Source organism: Daucus carota, chromosome 3 (genome assembly GCF_001625215.2).
Source record: "Daucus carota subsp. sativus chromosome 3, DH1 v3.0, whole genome shotgun sequence".
Lineage (NCBI taxonomy): Eukaryota > Viridiplantae > Streptophyta > Magnoliopsida > Apiales > Apiaceae > Daucus > Daucus carota.
This window is the reverse complement of record NC_030383.2, coordinates 38,001,011-38,014,671: the sequence shown is the minus strand read 5'-3', so window position 1 is coordinate 38,014,671 and position 13,661 is coordinate 38,001,011. Positions and strand designations below refer to the sequence as shown.

The 13,661-nt window shown below is 33.1% G+C and overlaps 3 protein-coding genes across 4 annotated transcripts; 1 reads left to right on the top strand and 2 right to left on the bottom strand.

The window, feature by feature from the left end:
- Window positions 1-1,810: 1,810 nt before the first annotated feature.
- Window positions 1,811-3,967, bottom strand: LOC108211258 (uncharacterized protein C594.04c). The gene is made up of 3 exons (XM_017382807.2): window positions 3,690-3,967; window positions 3,306-3,569; window positions 1,811-2,462 (listed from the first exon to the last, which is right to left on the bottom strand). The coding sequence occupies exons 1-3, from the start codon at window positions 3,894-3,896 to the stop codon at window positions 1,989-1,991; spliced, it is 945 nt and encodes a 314-aa protein (XP_017238296.1). The 5' UTR covers window positions 3,897-3,967; the 3' UTR covers window positions 1,811-1,988.
- Window positions 3,968-4,634: 667 nt separating this feature from the next.
- On the bottom strand, window positions 4,635-8,357 carry LOC108211652 (probable chlorophyll(ide) b reductase NYC1, chloroplastic). Of its 2 annotated transcripts, none has more exons than XM_017383308.2 (8): window positions 7,792-8,357; window positions 7,060-7,138; window positions 6,827-6,962; window positions 6,489-6,563; window positions 6,180-6,375; window positions 5,692-5,760; window positions 5,199-5,381; window positions 4,635-5,110 (listed from the first exon to the last, which is right to left on the bottom strand). In XM_017383308.2, exons 1-8 carry the CDS (start codon window positions 8,119-8,121, stop codon window positions 4,946-4,948), a joined length of 1,233 nt encoding a protein of 410 aa, XP_017238797.1. In that variant the 5' UTR covers window positions 8,122-8,357; the 3' UTR covers window positions 4,635-4,945. The 2 variants fall into 2 exon arrangements, with proteins under 2 accessions (XP_017238797.1, XP_017238796.1); XM_017383307.2 differs by having other exon boundaries at window positions 4,800-5,110; window positions 6,180-6,378; window positions 7,792-8,266.
- Window positions 8,358-10,094: 1,737 nt separating this feature from the next.
- Window positions 10,095-13,367, top strand: LOC108210707 (uncharacterized). Its single transcript, XM_017382098.2, has 5 exons — window positions 10,095-10,516; window positions 10,719-10,756; window positions 11,145-11,415; window positions 11,949-12,235; window positions 12,781-13,367. The coding sequence occupies exons 1-5, from the start codon at window positions 10,202-10,204 to the stop codon at window positions 13,214-13,216; spliced, it is 1,347 nt and encodes a 448-aa protein (XP_017237587.1). The 5' UTR covers window positions 10,095-10,201; the 3' UTR covers window positions 13,217-13,367.
- The last annotated feature ends 294 nt before the right edge of the window (window positions 13,368-13,661 follow it).

Sequence of the window (13,661 nt, the reverse complement as noted above, 5' to 3'; positions counted from 1 at the left end):
ATTGCAAGAGCTCACCTTTCACAACCAACGATTGTTCATCCTTCATGGGTATACACTTTCGGCATGTCTTTAGCTGATATTCGGCATGTAGATAGCTGAGGTGCTTTCGGCAGGTCTATAGTTGGTGCCCGGCATATAGATAGTTGTGGTGCCGCTTCTCCAATCTCAGTTTATGCGATTGGTGTTTCTGAACATTGGTCTAACAATGGTTTTTATGTGATATGGTCAATTGCGATGTTACTAATTCCAGAGATGTTGGTGCAATTTGGATCGCTTGGGATGTCTTTGATTTCGCTTTTAGCTTCAAGAATTTTTAAATTCTATGTGTTAAACGATCAAGAAACAAATCATCTAATTATTCGTAGTATGTTCTTTGTTTTACCACCTGATTGTATCAACAGTTAGGTGTTTGTCCCGACTGTATTATATTCAAGTTAATGAAATCTTCTTGCATTTGTCCAAAAAAAAAACAGAACGCTACATCGTGTAGCGTTCTTTTAGGTTGGCCCTAATAGAACGCTACATCGTGTAGTGTTTTGCTGGGGTTAAAACATCAAAACGCTACACGGTCTAGCGTTTTCTTCCCAAATTGAAAACGCTAGATTATCAGGCGTTACTAACTGGCATTAGAGGTCATTTTTTCCAACTCTGTTATTTTGGACATTACTTCCAGAATGTGTGAGATCTGGGGCCATTTTCCAATTAATAGAAATGATAGATCTATCATATTATATAAATAAAATGATCGACATGATAAATATTTATAATTATCCCTCTGTTCTGAAAAGAACGAGACGCGTCTTTTTGCATGCATCCCAATGTGATTAATAGAGGTGCTTATAAACAATAATTTTCAATTTTTTATTTTGTATAAAAGTATTGTATCCACCCATTTAGATAAAACCGAAAAATTTGAAATATAATATTTACAAGCACCTCTTTTGAAATACGTCTTTCGAGTACACTGAAATGTGTTAAAAACATCAGCGAATATTTTTTTGGGATGGAGTAGTATTAAGTGAATAAAGGACTTATTACTAGTGGAAACAATCAATAAAATCTATACTATATTATTAAAATCAAAACATTAAAAGTTTGGTTTGACGGTACTTGAGCCAAAATATGAGCCCATTTATATAATCAATTATCTTTTTCAACCTTTTTTAACGAAAACACATTATCTTTTTCAGATTCCTACCGAAAAAACTGATTTTCTAAAATTAACACATGCAGCATATATGAAAAAGATAATATTATTATATGTAATTATTAACATACAACCGATGTTTCAACCAAATACATTAATGTTATTTTTATTTACTCCATATTATCACATTAAAAATAATATCATACAACTATATTATCTATTTATACTATACTATACCATATATTATTATTATTATTATTATTATTATTATTATTATTATTATTATTATTATTATTGATGTTATTATTATTATTATTCTATTAAAATTGAAATATTAATAATTTTATTGATCGGTCGAGTTTTATCAGCCGGTCGGTATTATTTTATAGGTCTCCTTGATATAAAAAGTGTTTTAATAAATATTGTTATTATCAACTAAGCCAAAACATTTAATTCAATTAATATAATCAGTTTATATTTCAATTAAATTTAATAATTGACAATAAAATTACAAATGTCGGCACGGGTTATAAGCTAGTTTAGGTAATAACTGGATTCACAAAATATGAGCCAACAAAAATCAATGACCATGTTTATTTATTTCCCAAGTAGTGCGAATTTAAACTTACAGAATATGGGCGAAATGGCAAATCAACAAAAGGGTTCAAATAAAAAATCCAATAGGAAAAAAGTAGCTTGTTACAAGTTTACAATAACAATCATTCACACATAATATACATGTCCAATTTGAAAACACTGAACAAAATCATTCTCAGTAACAAAGACACAGTAGATGAATTACGCAGTGATTCTATCATCCCGAAAGCAAATAACACTCGAACTAAGCATTTTTCTTCTCTTGTGGATATGACTTAAACCAAGGTATCCACACTGAAGTAGTCTTCTGGTACTGCCTGTAAGCTTCAGCCCTAAACTCTTGTTTTAGCATTCTTTTCTCAACCAAGACGGTAACATAAGCCAAGCACATACTATTGACAAGTGCCCCAATAAAGGTCCAGCTCTGGCCTAGGTTCCATGCAAAGATGCCGAGTCCCCACCACCATAACTGCTCTCCAAAATAGTTGGGGTGACGCGAGTAACGCCAAAGACCCTTGTCAAGATTGGGCACGGTAGGCTTGCCAAGCTCTTTTAGTTTGTTATTTGCAGTCACAAAGTTATAAAGTTGTGTGTCAGCAATGTAGGCAATAGCAACACCTAACAAGCAGACAAAAATGGCAAGAACATCCCAGATATTGAATGGACGGTTGACTGAGTGGACTACATAGAGTGGAAGGCAGATTCCGATCAGGAAAACCTAAAAACAAATTATACAACATCACCTTCAACAATTCCCCTAACATATAAACCAAATTTAAGCTTTAGCAGCATTGTAATCTTAGAAGCATATGTAGTGCAATGGAAATTTTTATGAATATTTTTTTCTGCTAGAAATTGAAAACCTCGCCTTTGTTTTAACTAATAAAACTTAAAAGCTATCTGATACCTTTGATGTCTCTATTGAGTTTTGACCCTTTTCCGATCACTATAAGCCAGAATTGGCAAACGAACCCTAGCCTTGAAGCTTGCGATTGAATGTGATCTAGTTATAAATTTCTAACTCATTCATGTGAAAGGCATCATGTCAAACAATTTGTGTTCCAGGAAAGGTTTTGAATATTGCCGTACTGCACAAATTATGTACTTACTAAATAGGACCAATTAGGCCATACAGAGTCAGGGGTCCATCACTCTCAGTTTACTATATAACACTAGGCACTTCTGAGTAGAAAGGCACAAATTTATCCTTTTTAGGAAACCACAATCTGATAAAAACAAGCAGTGTTCTAAGAATTCCCGATTTATTAAAAGTACCCCAACTAAACCCCGATTAATCCTTACAAAAAAAAAAAAATTACCGGTTACACTTTGATTTAACTAAAAATCCCCTATTTATCCAAAAATTCTCCGATAAATCCCCTATAAATCCTGAATCGGTAGTTCAACTAGTTCCGATTCCCGATCTTTACAGCCATGAAAACAAGTAACAATAACAAAGTCTAAACCGCAATGTAACTAATTCTAGTTATCAATTCCATATGCAACACTTAAAATGAGCTGATAAAATCATTTGATAAAACAAATCATGAATAGGCAGAACCTGCTGGGTAACATAGACAGAAAAGAATGAAATCCACCACCAGCTATGACCATATTGTCGACGCATATCGGAAAATCTCCAGTCTTCTCTAGCACCCAATTGCCACTTCTCTCGTCGTAAATAGCTGTGTGTGAGCCTCAAACTCCAAACCCATGTCAACACAATGACAGCCCATGATCTCAAACTGTCAAACTGAGCCAGCGGATGAGTTGCATAGTAATGTAGTAAAAACACTGGTATCACAGTCCAATACAAGTCTATCATCTGCAAATTACAAAACCCCGTTTCATCATTTGCACAATAATTCCTTGTCTGCCCATATTATGGGTTCGACATCCCGAGATTTATTAGAACAGATAAACACGGAAAAAAAAAAAGGCTTACCCAATGGCTGGATTGAACAAGAGCAATGAGCCAGAAAAGGAGATTAACGTTGAGGAAGAATAGTATGTTAGGCAACAAGAGAGGGGAATTCAAGATACTAGTGATATAATGACTGGTTTGATAATTATCAAGAACATAGAGATAGAATATTATAGAGGGGAGAGGAACCACAAGGGCTGTTGACAAATTTTTTAGATTGTCAACCATCTTCGTTAACAAGAACAAGAATGAATACTAGCAATTTCCCTCTTCTTAATGATCAAGTGATATCTTGTACACAATTAATGATTATTTCTGTTATATTGACAAATGATTTGACACGATTAAAATTGATTAGTTAAAATAATATAAAATTATATAAAAAAAGAGATTAATATATATTTGTAATTTATAACGGTATTTCTACAAATATTATAATATGTTAGGCGAAAATCAGAACTAATCAATTATACCTATGTTATTACCATATTACAAATATAAAAAGTACTCTATCTGTCTCCTTTATTTTTTACATTACTTTTCAACACGTTTTTCTACGCTCATTTAAATTATAGTTTCATAATATGTTTTTTAATTTTTTTTCTCTGAATAAAAGTTTAAAAAGTTTGTTGTTTAAACTTTTATTCAGAAAAGGAAAATTTAAAAAAAATTACGAGACTATATTTTATAGAAACCTCAAAATGCGTGAAAACAGTGTACATAATTATCAATGTTATTACTCATTTGATACAAATATACAAATATAAAAGGTAATGTGTGTATATAATTAATATTTCCGAGTAACAAGAATAAATATATTCACAACGAGACAAAATATCCAAGGGAGGGCATAAAGTAAGTCTTTAATGAAAATGAATAGCGTTAATTACTCCATAATTCATGCTAATTTGACAGGTAAAAGCAAAAACAAGTTGATAAAAAGAACTTGTAAAAGAAAACACGAGCTTGATAAAAAGGTAAAAGCAGAGGTTAATCATAATGAATCATTACATTTTCTTGTAAAGTCATATTGAATCATTACAATTTACTTGTTACAATCATTTGATATTTCACCCTTACAAAAAAATAAAAAAAATCATTTGATATTTCACTGCTGTGATTGTGAGCCTGGAGATTTCAGGGTCTGTTATGAATTCATGAATCCGTAGCTCAGGCCTCAATGCAAGTAGAGAGACCTCAATTTATGTACAGGAGATAGCAAGTCCGTCCATAATACAAGTCACTTTTGAAAAAATAACTCGTGCTCATCGGGTTGATTAAGAGTTGAGGGTACTAGATAGGATAATAAAAGCAAAAATTACACAAACTGAGAAAACTGAAACCCGAGTGTCTGATTCCATGGCATCTGTGATTAATAATCGAGTCTGGCTTTCAGCCCAGTTCCGCAGCCTATCAGTTTCAGATGCATATACTGCGTTTTCCTGAAAGATAAGAGAAAAGACATTCTTGCATTTGCTTTGTTGGAGAAATTAGTGTGATTAATTGGAAGAGTGAAATTAAAAGAATGACCTCCTCATCAGACCAGCGGCCTCGACATAGCCATGCTGTCAGCAAGGCAAGTAGAATCCGGGGAGGGGTTAAGTAATTGATAGCCTTTCCGTTTCCCTTTACAGCTCGCATATGTGGAACCAAAGTTCTTGCAACTGTCTCCAGAAGCTCACAGTTCAACATTTTGTTTTTGCCTTCCCCAATCTATTGATGACAAAATATAAAATTTGAAGTTCATAAATTTTTTAAAAAATATTATCCGTTATCTCAATGTTTCTGCTAGGTTTTATTAACAATAGGAAAATGAAAAGAAATTTTATGGTGACAGGAACAAATCATATACATGTTAACACAGTGTCAGACCTGCCTCTGAGATTTATTATTTGAGGGCTATTCCATTAAATTAGCACTTTGCAGATAATCTTGAGCTTAGATATGTATTATTAGGGGATCAAACCTGAATATGCAATATAAACGAAAGAATGCAATGGAAATGAAAAGATCATTTACAAACCTGCTGAATATCTTCATCGCTAAAGAGCAGTAAAGGTCTGAAACCTTTATTTGTCCCAGCATTGTTTATCTGAGAAGCATTGAAACTCAATCAGATAAGTGATAAAAAAAAAAAAACTTATATGCAATAATCCATCTTACTTAAGCCTACCAGACTTCATTTGGTATGATAACTTTACTCAGATGAGACGGAAGCAATTAAACAGAATATTCGGTACAAGGCAGAAACTTATCATTAAATCATTTGGGCAGCTGATATAGACATGAAGTCACAGCCAGCAAGTTCCCTACTTAAATTTATTTAACTCTATAATCCACCTTCGTCATATTTTCCATACATCTCAATTCTCACCAGGTGAATCCAAAACATACGGCTTTCTGGATGTAGAACAAACTCTTTAGTGAGTTTGTTGCTGATTATGGTGTTTGGTATTTAAGGAGAAAAATAAAGTAGTTAGGTAAATGTAATAGAACAAGCTAAAAACTTACCCAAATATCGATAGAACCAAATTCATTGACAGCAAAGTCTGCCAGCCTTTTCACATCTTTAGGATCACTTACATCACAGGCTACACCCATGACTTCTGCATTCTCCAAACTTCTTCTAGAAAAGTCATCTGCAGTTTCTCGACTTTCTTCTAGACTGTCTTCAAGCTCTCTAATGGTCTTTTCCACAGATTCGTGACTGCTTTGATAGAAAACAATGCATGAACAAGATGGTATTAGGATACTAAAATATTCTTGTGCAAAACAATCAATAGAAAGGATATCATCTATGTTCTATAGTTGAGAACACACCTACGAGAGGCCACAACCACGCGATCTCCTGAAAGTAGAAATTCACGTGCTAGAGCTTTCCCTATTCCTCTTGTACTGCAAAGAGAAAACAATGAAATCTGATCAATAGCAGAAACTTTAGTTTCATTGTACTAACACAGACAGCATATGTGCAAAATGTGATTATACTTTGGTAAAAGCACAATTTAAGCAGCTCGGCTAACAGCTCCCACTTCTCTTTTTTCTGTTGTGAAGAAAACACATAACTTGTACACTAATTGCAGTTTGAAGTTGATATAAAGCGAATTTGAAGTGAAGAAAACTTTTTATATCTTGCTAGTATCCACGAGAGGGTGTACCTTCCGGTTATGACAACGTTCCTTGGACCTGCCGGACTGACTTCATCAAAAGCCATGTTCGAACCAATCATAGTTCCCATAATAATCCCACCAAGCCAGCTATACCATATCAAATCACTCATCTGACCATCTCCACCTTCACAAAATTCAAACATGAAAGATGATTCTACATTATTCATAAATCATAACAATTCTAAATGAATAACAATACTAAAATGTGACAATTCCAGTACCAGACAACTGAAATCCAGTTAATAGTACTACTCCAGTGCTCATCATGACCGAAATAGATCTACCAACATGGAGAGCCATCTGCCAATGTTCCAAATGTTAAGTAACCAGCTCAGCCAAACAGATTCATTACTAAACAGGTAGCAGACAGATAAACAGTAACTAAATTAGATTGCGTTTGGAAACATGTATTTTGTATTTTCATTTCAAATTTTGGATTTCAAATGACATGATTTGAGCCTTTGAGGTGTCATTTCAGATTCCGAGTTTTATACTAGTATTTTTTTGAACGTCATGGATTTCAAATGAAATACAAATCATACTTTTTTTGTGTATCCAAACACGTCATTTTATCAAATCCAGGATTTCAAACGAAATTCAAGTTCCCAAATATGCCAGGTTATCATGTTAAGTAACAACTCATCTAAAACTTTAAGTCGTTAGAGGAAGGGCCAGTAAGATCTTATATTCTTCCATACGACTAAGACCAACTAAGAGACTCGATTATCAACACAAGTCATGCACTTACTGACTTGCATAGACAAAACCAAATATTAACACAACACTGAAATTGAGCTGTTAACTAAAATTCACTTTTTAAAAACTAGTACGTTTATTTTATCAAAATCCAGTAAACTTTATCAAAGACACGAAATTGACACGTTTACGGACACAACGTGACCCCGAAGACAATGTGTGAATAGGAAAGAAGGGATCCATAGAGATGAGCTTACAGATGACAAATTTTGCTCAAAATCCTCTACAAACTTTTCATCTGTACGCAACTCAGAAAGTGTCAATAATATTGTAGATTTAAGAGAGGCCAGGAATCTAGATACACCTCTCTCAGAGTTCATCCTCTTAGCATTCCTTGAAATTCTCCTACTTGCCATTTCTTTGTCACCACCTCCTTGTCGTGACTTGCAACACTTACATTTTTGCAAATAATTCCGACGGCCCTTTGAAGGTATCGGGTCCCACATGTTAACTTGCGGTGGCTGGACTTGGACTGTACGGTGGTGGTAATTTAACGGTGAAATGTGAAGTTTGGATAGGGTGGCCATGTTTGTATCATAGAAAGTAGGAGAAAGCGTGAGATGGTCAACGACAGAACTAATCAAATAAACAAGAATCCAGGCTACTCCAACTTCTGTGGAGAATTAGATTGTGTGGCATATATATACAGAGGTGACGGAATCGGGATTACGAAAAAATTATAATATTTAGAGAAAGATCGAAGTGTATAAGAGAGTAGAATGCGATGAGCACACGTAAAGGCAAACCTCGCGCACCCCTGTTTGGAGCGACACGTACAGAGTTGATAGCTTTTGCTTTAACCGGACGGAACGTAGCTTCATAAACTGTGGTTGAGTAGCTTTCTGCGAGGGAAAGAAGCCGTGCCAAGTTACATTTGTGGAGTATATTATTGTATTCATCTATTTCAAGTCCAAGAATATACAGCCTTTTTGGGTCCATGTTTGTATTTTTGTGTTTTTATGTAAGAGATATTTCAAATTTAGCGTGAATATGTGTATGATTTGGTAATTTTTTTTTATTGCCGAGTGTAATTTGGTATAGTTTTCACGTTGTTTGTACGGGGTGGTACACGGTTGTAATTATAAATTAGAGGTTTATTCTAGGGAATTTATGGAAAGTATCATTTTTTTATGATTTTAACTGTTTTTTTGAAATATTTGTAAAAATAATAATTTTTTAAAAAATATTTGTAAAAATATAATCTGCAAGTGGACTCAGTTAATTAATCTGCTAAAAGTTGCAAATATGATTGCATCTTGTTGCAAGTATGATTTCATGTACTTGTAATGAGTTATATTTTTGCAAATATTTTCAACCGGCTCGAGAATAAGATATCAAGATATCATTGTTAGATTTAAACCCGTTACTTGATAATATCATTTTAAAATTACAAAATATTATTGAACAATTTATTAATCATTATGAAATCAAAAAATATCAATATTTGAATAATACAATTAAAAATATGATTATCGCTACAAATCCTCGAAAAAAGTATTCATAATAATTTCAGATTTTAATGAATTAAATAATCTCTTTTAAATACCCTAATTTTTATGCATAACATTGAAAGTCTACTAAATTTTTAGGGTATTTTAAAATCTTACCCGAATAAATTAAGATTAAAATGTCTTTTTTTAATTTGAATTAAATATATCAAAATATGTGAATGAAAAGTCTTTCTTAAGAATCCCAACATATGTATTTTTAATTCTAAAAACATCCATATATAATATTTAAAGTACGTGAATATTTTATTAATCAAACTAATCATCAATCAATCAATATATCAATATAGTTATATAAAGGAGAAGCATGGGGCGTGTAGGTGGCGCCTCTCACATCGCTCCGTTCCGTTTTGTTTTTTTAATTTTCTGGAATTTTTGGATGAAAATATCAAAACTTGCTCCGTTCAAGCAACTTTTAAGTGGAGGCTGTTTATATAATATTATAAAGTAAAAGTTGTTACAAGTAAAGGTAGTTATAAACCGCTATCTCACGGATTTAAGTTAGATGTTTTTGTGCACAATCAATCCAAAAAAATTGGAGGAAGGTGACAATGTAAGAATATGATTACTTTCCAAAAAAAAACACAAAAATAAAATTAATATTCGTCGTTTTTTAAATTGTTAATTACGTGTATAAATTTATTTACATTTTTTCACCATGAATTATAGTCCAATTTTACAATTTTATATATTAGTATTGGTATTACATCAAGATTTTTATAATATAAAATTTATTTTATCCTATAAATATTAATTTTGAATCATTATTATATGTTTTATAAACAACCACAAAATTATTACATTCTACAAATATTAATATTGAATCATTAATATAATTTTTATAAGCCGCCGTAACGGGCCGCTTATCAAGTGGTTATCAAAAGTTGTGAAATTGTTGTTTTAAAGATCTGAACATCAACAACAACAAAAAAAAAAAAACAGTAAAAAAGAAAGCTCCAAAAAAGCAGGAGATAAAAAGGAGAAAATATCAAGAAGCATGACTCATCTAAACTAACCATAACCACCAAATCCTCTATTCCTTCTTCTCCACCTTGATAAACACACACACTCTGCAAAAGATTAAAAATAAAATTTAACAATGGTTGCAAGTTCAATCTCTATGCTAATATCTTCAACCCCATCTTCTTCCTCTTGTTCAATTTACTCACATCCACCTTCAATTCTTGGGTTTTCAAGGTATTATAGACCAAACCCTAGAACCCCAATTCAATCTTTTAGTAAAGCAGCTGCTGCTTTTGGCTCAGATGGGTCTGAAGCTGAGCAGTTCTCGGAGAACAATACAATTGCAGATTTCATGAGGTTCAAGAATGGCTCTGGCAATTCTCAGTTACAGACTGCTGTTGTTAGTTATCGAAAGAAGTTCCCTTGGTCTATTCTTCAGCCTTTTCTTCAGGTCAGATTCATAATAATTTTTGTTTTTTTACATCAGAATCTCGATAAATGAATGTTCGATGAATGAATAATTCTTGTTGGTCCCAACAGAGACAATAGAAGTTTTGGTTTCGACAAATGAATAAAAATTTTCAGTCCTGAGAGAATTCGTCTTTTGAGGTTTGATTGTATGTATGCTGATTTGTGGCAAAATAATTGTGCAGGTTGATTTAGTATCCACTATTCACATTGCTGACAAGGAGTAAGTTTTGTTACTATTATTTATTAGAGTTGTTTCGATGTTCAAGTATATGTGTATGTTTGATAGTCATTAGACATTGTTATTTGATACTCATCGTGCGATGTGTATAGACATATATGCAAATCCCAGGAGCTCTTTTACTTGATCAGATATATAGGAGGTACATGTAATGATGAGGACAACAGTTTCTCAAAATTTAGGCTTATTTTACAAATTTGTAGATTATGAAAGTTCTAGTAGCTGGTTGCAAAATTTGAAGTAGAAAGATGTCAGATAATGTGTGTAACCAGTATAAATATATAGGACAATAAATTGATGCATAGTATCAATATTTGTTTGGTTAAAGATACAATATGCTGGATTTTAAGTGATAAGATGCCATGTTTAGGTACTTTGATATCCTGCAGAAGGAACTTGAGCCCTATGATTGTGTCCTCTATGAGATGGTTACGAGCAGGGAGAGTTTAGATAACAAAAGAAAACTTGTTGCTACAAAAAAGCTTAAGAGTTCGCGTTCTGCGGGATTTAATATACTAGGATGCATTCAGCGACAGATGGCTAGATTTCTGACACTTGACTTCCAATTAGATTGTCTTGACTACCAGGGAGACAATTGGATCCACGCTGACCTTGATTTTGAAACCTTCAAGTTACTTCAGGTATTACTCAAGAATCCCACTTTTGGTGTAACTTTCATTCAAAGTGCAAGACCATAAAACCTGAAAGTATGTTGGAATAGTATAAGTGTAGTTTCTATTCATATAGGTGTGTAGATGTTAGTTATTATTGTCTTTTAAATGGAAAGAGGTTTTCTCAGATTTTGGCTTGCTGACTTGTCGCTGCTAAACCCATTATGTATTCAATATCACAAAACTTCTAAACTCGCAACTCATATAATGTACTCCTTTGCAATCTAGTTCACAAAATGAGAGTCCCATATTTAGTTTTGGCAATCAGTTAAAAATTTGATAATAGATTGATTGCTAAATGGCATGATTTATGCCACTTCAAAAATGAAAACGTGTTTGTGATTAGTAGTGCTATACAGTTGGTAGTTAATTTTATACTTTATCTCATTATACTGACTTGCTTAAAATTCAAAGACTCAAATATGGTCTTCTACTGAAAACTCATTTTGCCAAAACCCTTTGTTGAAAGAAATAATAATATATTGTTGTACTCTCATCTCCAGGAAGAAAAAGGTGAGAGTATCTTTTCATTTGCAAGAGATATGACTATTAGATCAACCAAAGCACTAGTGCAAACAGCTGCAATCCCTGAAGATTTAGGTCCTTGGAGATCCAAACTTCTGTGGGCTTCTCGTGTGCTTCCAATGCCACTTGTTGGCATTCTTATTATCGGAGGCCTTTGTGCTGATGTTGGAAGTCAAGCAAGAGAATATCCTGAAGTAGAAGCACTGTCAAGGCTTGATTTTGGAGGTGCAATGAAGGTCTTCCTAGCCAAGAGGCTAACTTCAGAGTAAGTTTTCGTTTTTTAATCTGAATTGCTTGCTTTATGTGATGGCTTCGGTAATAATATATTTTAGTTCATGAACTACTGTACCTTCAGTTGGTCTAATTCATGATTCTTTCTCCAGTTTGCTCTTATGATCATGGTTACTTCATATTTGTTAACCATGAAACACTTTTGTATCTCAGCTGGAATATTTGTAACTGATTATCCCTTTTGTTCTTTGTACAACATACTCTTTCTCTTTATTCAACTTCGTACTCGATGAAAAAATCACGCCGGATGGTTTTAGACCTTAATGTAATTTGGTATTGACTCTCCACAGTTATCAATAAATTACCTCTTTAAACAAGGTTGGAGAGTAGGAATATATGCTGAGTCAGTGAGTTAGCTCATTGCGCTATTATTTTCTATTTCCATCCTTTTATTTTAGAGTTGAAAATTTTGGTGTAGTGACCTAAATTAAATTGGCTTGGCAACAAAAAATTATTTTGTAATTAGATATTGTTTAATATACCAGTATGCATTAGTTAACGAGAGTTTTCATATTTTAGGTTCACCCAGGCAACAGCAGACGTAGAGGAAAAATCCGTAATTATTGGTGAGAGGAATAGGGCTGCAACGGAGGCACTACAAAGAGCAATCGATGAAGGGCACAATAAGATTGCCATACTTTACGGGGGAGGACACATGCCAGACTTGGGTAGACGGTTAAGAAATGAGTTTAATCTTTTTCCTTCAGGGGTGCAGTGGGTAACAGCTTGGTCAATAACAAGCCGCAACATAGCCAGTAGTTCCCTCCCATTTTTGACAAATTTGGCAGAAACTTTGGGGTGGCCATTAAACCGGTACCAGACCTTGGCACTTTTGATATTCTCCTCTTTTCTTGCGCTTGATCTCTGGTTTTGGGAGCTCTTTTTCGGCACCTCTGTGAATTGGCTTTCAAATATCAGCTCAGAAATTGTTCAATATGTTGATAGTGCTAGGTGATTGACAATTACAGCTTGTCCATGTTTATAGTGAAATTGATGCAGAGCCTTGTAAATGTTACACAGTCATGTCTTATCCAAGCAGGAAAACTGGAGAAGTGCTTCATTCAAATGTAATTTAGTGATATATATGAAACCACAATTTATTATCATTACTTTAATTTATTTGTAAGAGTAATAATGTTGGTATCCAGCATAACATCTGAAATAGCTGCACTGAGGACAACAAAATTATAATCCCTCCTTCCCATTTTAATTGTCCAGTTTGACTTTTGAATGATCAAATTAATCATCAAACTTTGACTAAAATTTACAAAAATAGTATAATTTTAAAAAATAAAAAAAATTATATCATTATAAAGTACATACAACATATTATAAAACATAATTTTTTATCTTTTTAATAAATAACAAATTTGTTCTATATACTTGCTCAAAAATTAATA

Bases quoted from the DNA above. Each gene is read 5' to 3' on its own strand.
- LOC108211258 (XM_017382807.2), bottom strand. From the start codon at position 3,896: ATGGTTGACAATCTAAAAAATTTGTCAACAGCCCTTGTGGTTCCTCTC. The intron at 3,570-3,689 runs GTAAGCCTTTTT...TGTAATTTGCAG, and splicing joins TTGTTCAATCCAGCCATTGG to ATGATAGACTTGTATTGGAC. The intron at 2,463-3,305 runs GTTCTGCCTATT...ATTTGTTTTTAG, and splicing joins CTGTCTATGTTACCCAGCAG to GTTTTCCTGATCGGAATCTG.
- LOC108211652 (XM_017383307.2), bottom strand. From the start codon at position 8,121: ATGGCCACCCTATCCAAACTTCACATTTCACCGTTAAATTACCACCAC. The intron at 6,564-6,826 runs GTACACCCTCTC...TTCTCTTTGCAG, and splicing joins AACGTTGTCATAACCGGAAG to TACAAGAGGAATAGGGAAAG. The intron at 5,111-5,198 runs GTCATTCTTTTA...CTTATCTTTCAG, and splicing joins GCCGCTGGTCTGATGAGGAG to GAAAACGCAGTATATGCATC.
- LOC108210707 (XM_017382098.2), top strand. From the start codon at position 10,202: ATGGTTGCAAGTTCAATCTCTATGCTAATATCTTCAACCCCATCTTCT. The intron at 10,517-10,718 runs GTCAGATTCATA...ATAATTGTGCAG, and splicing joins TTCTTCAGCCTTTTCTTCAG to GTTGATTTAGTATCCACTAT. The intron at 10,757-11,144 runs GTAAGTTTTGTT...TGCCATGTTTAG, and splicing joins ATTCACATTGCTGACAAGGA to GTACTTTGATATCCTGCAGA.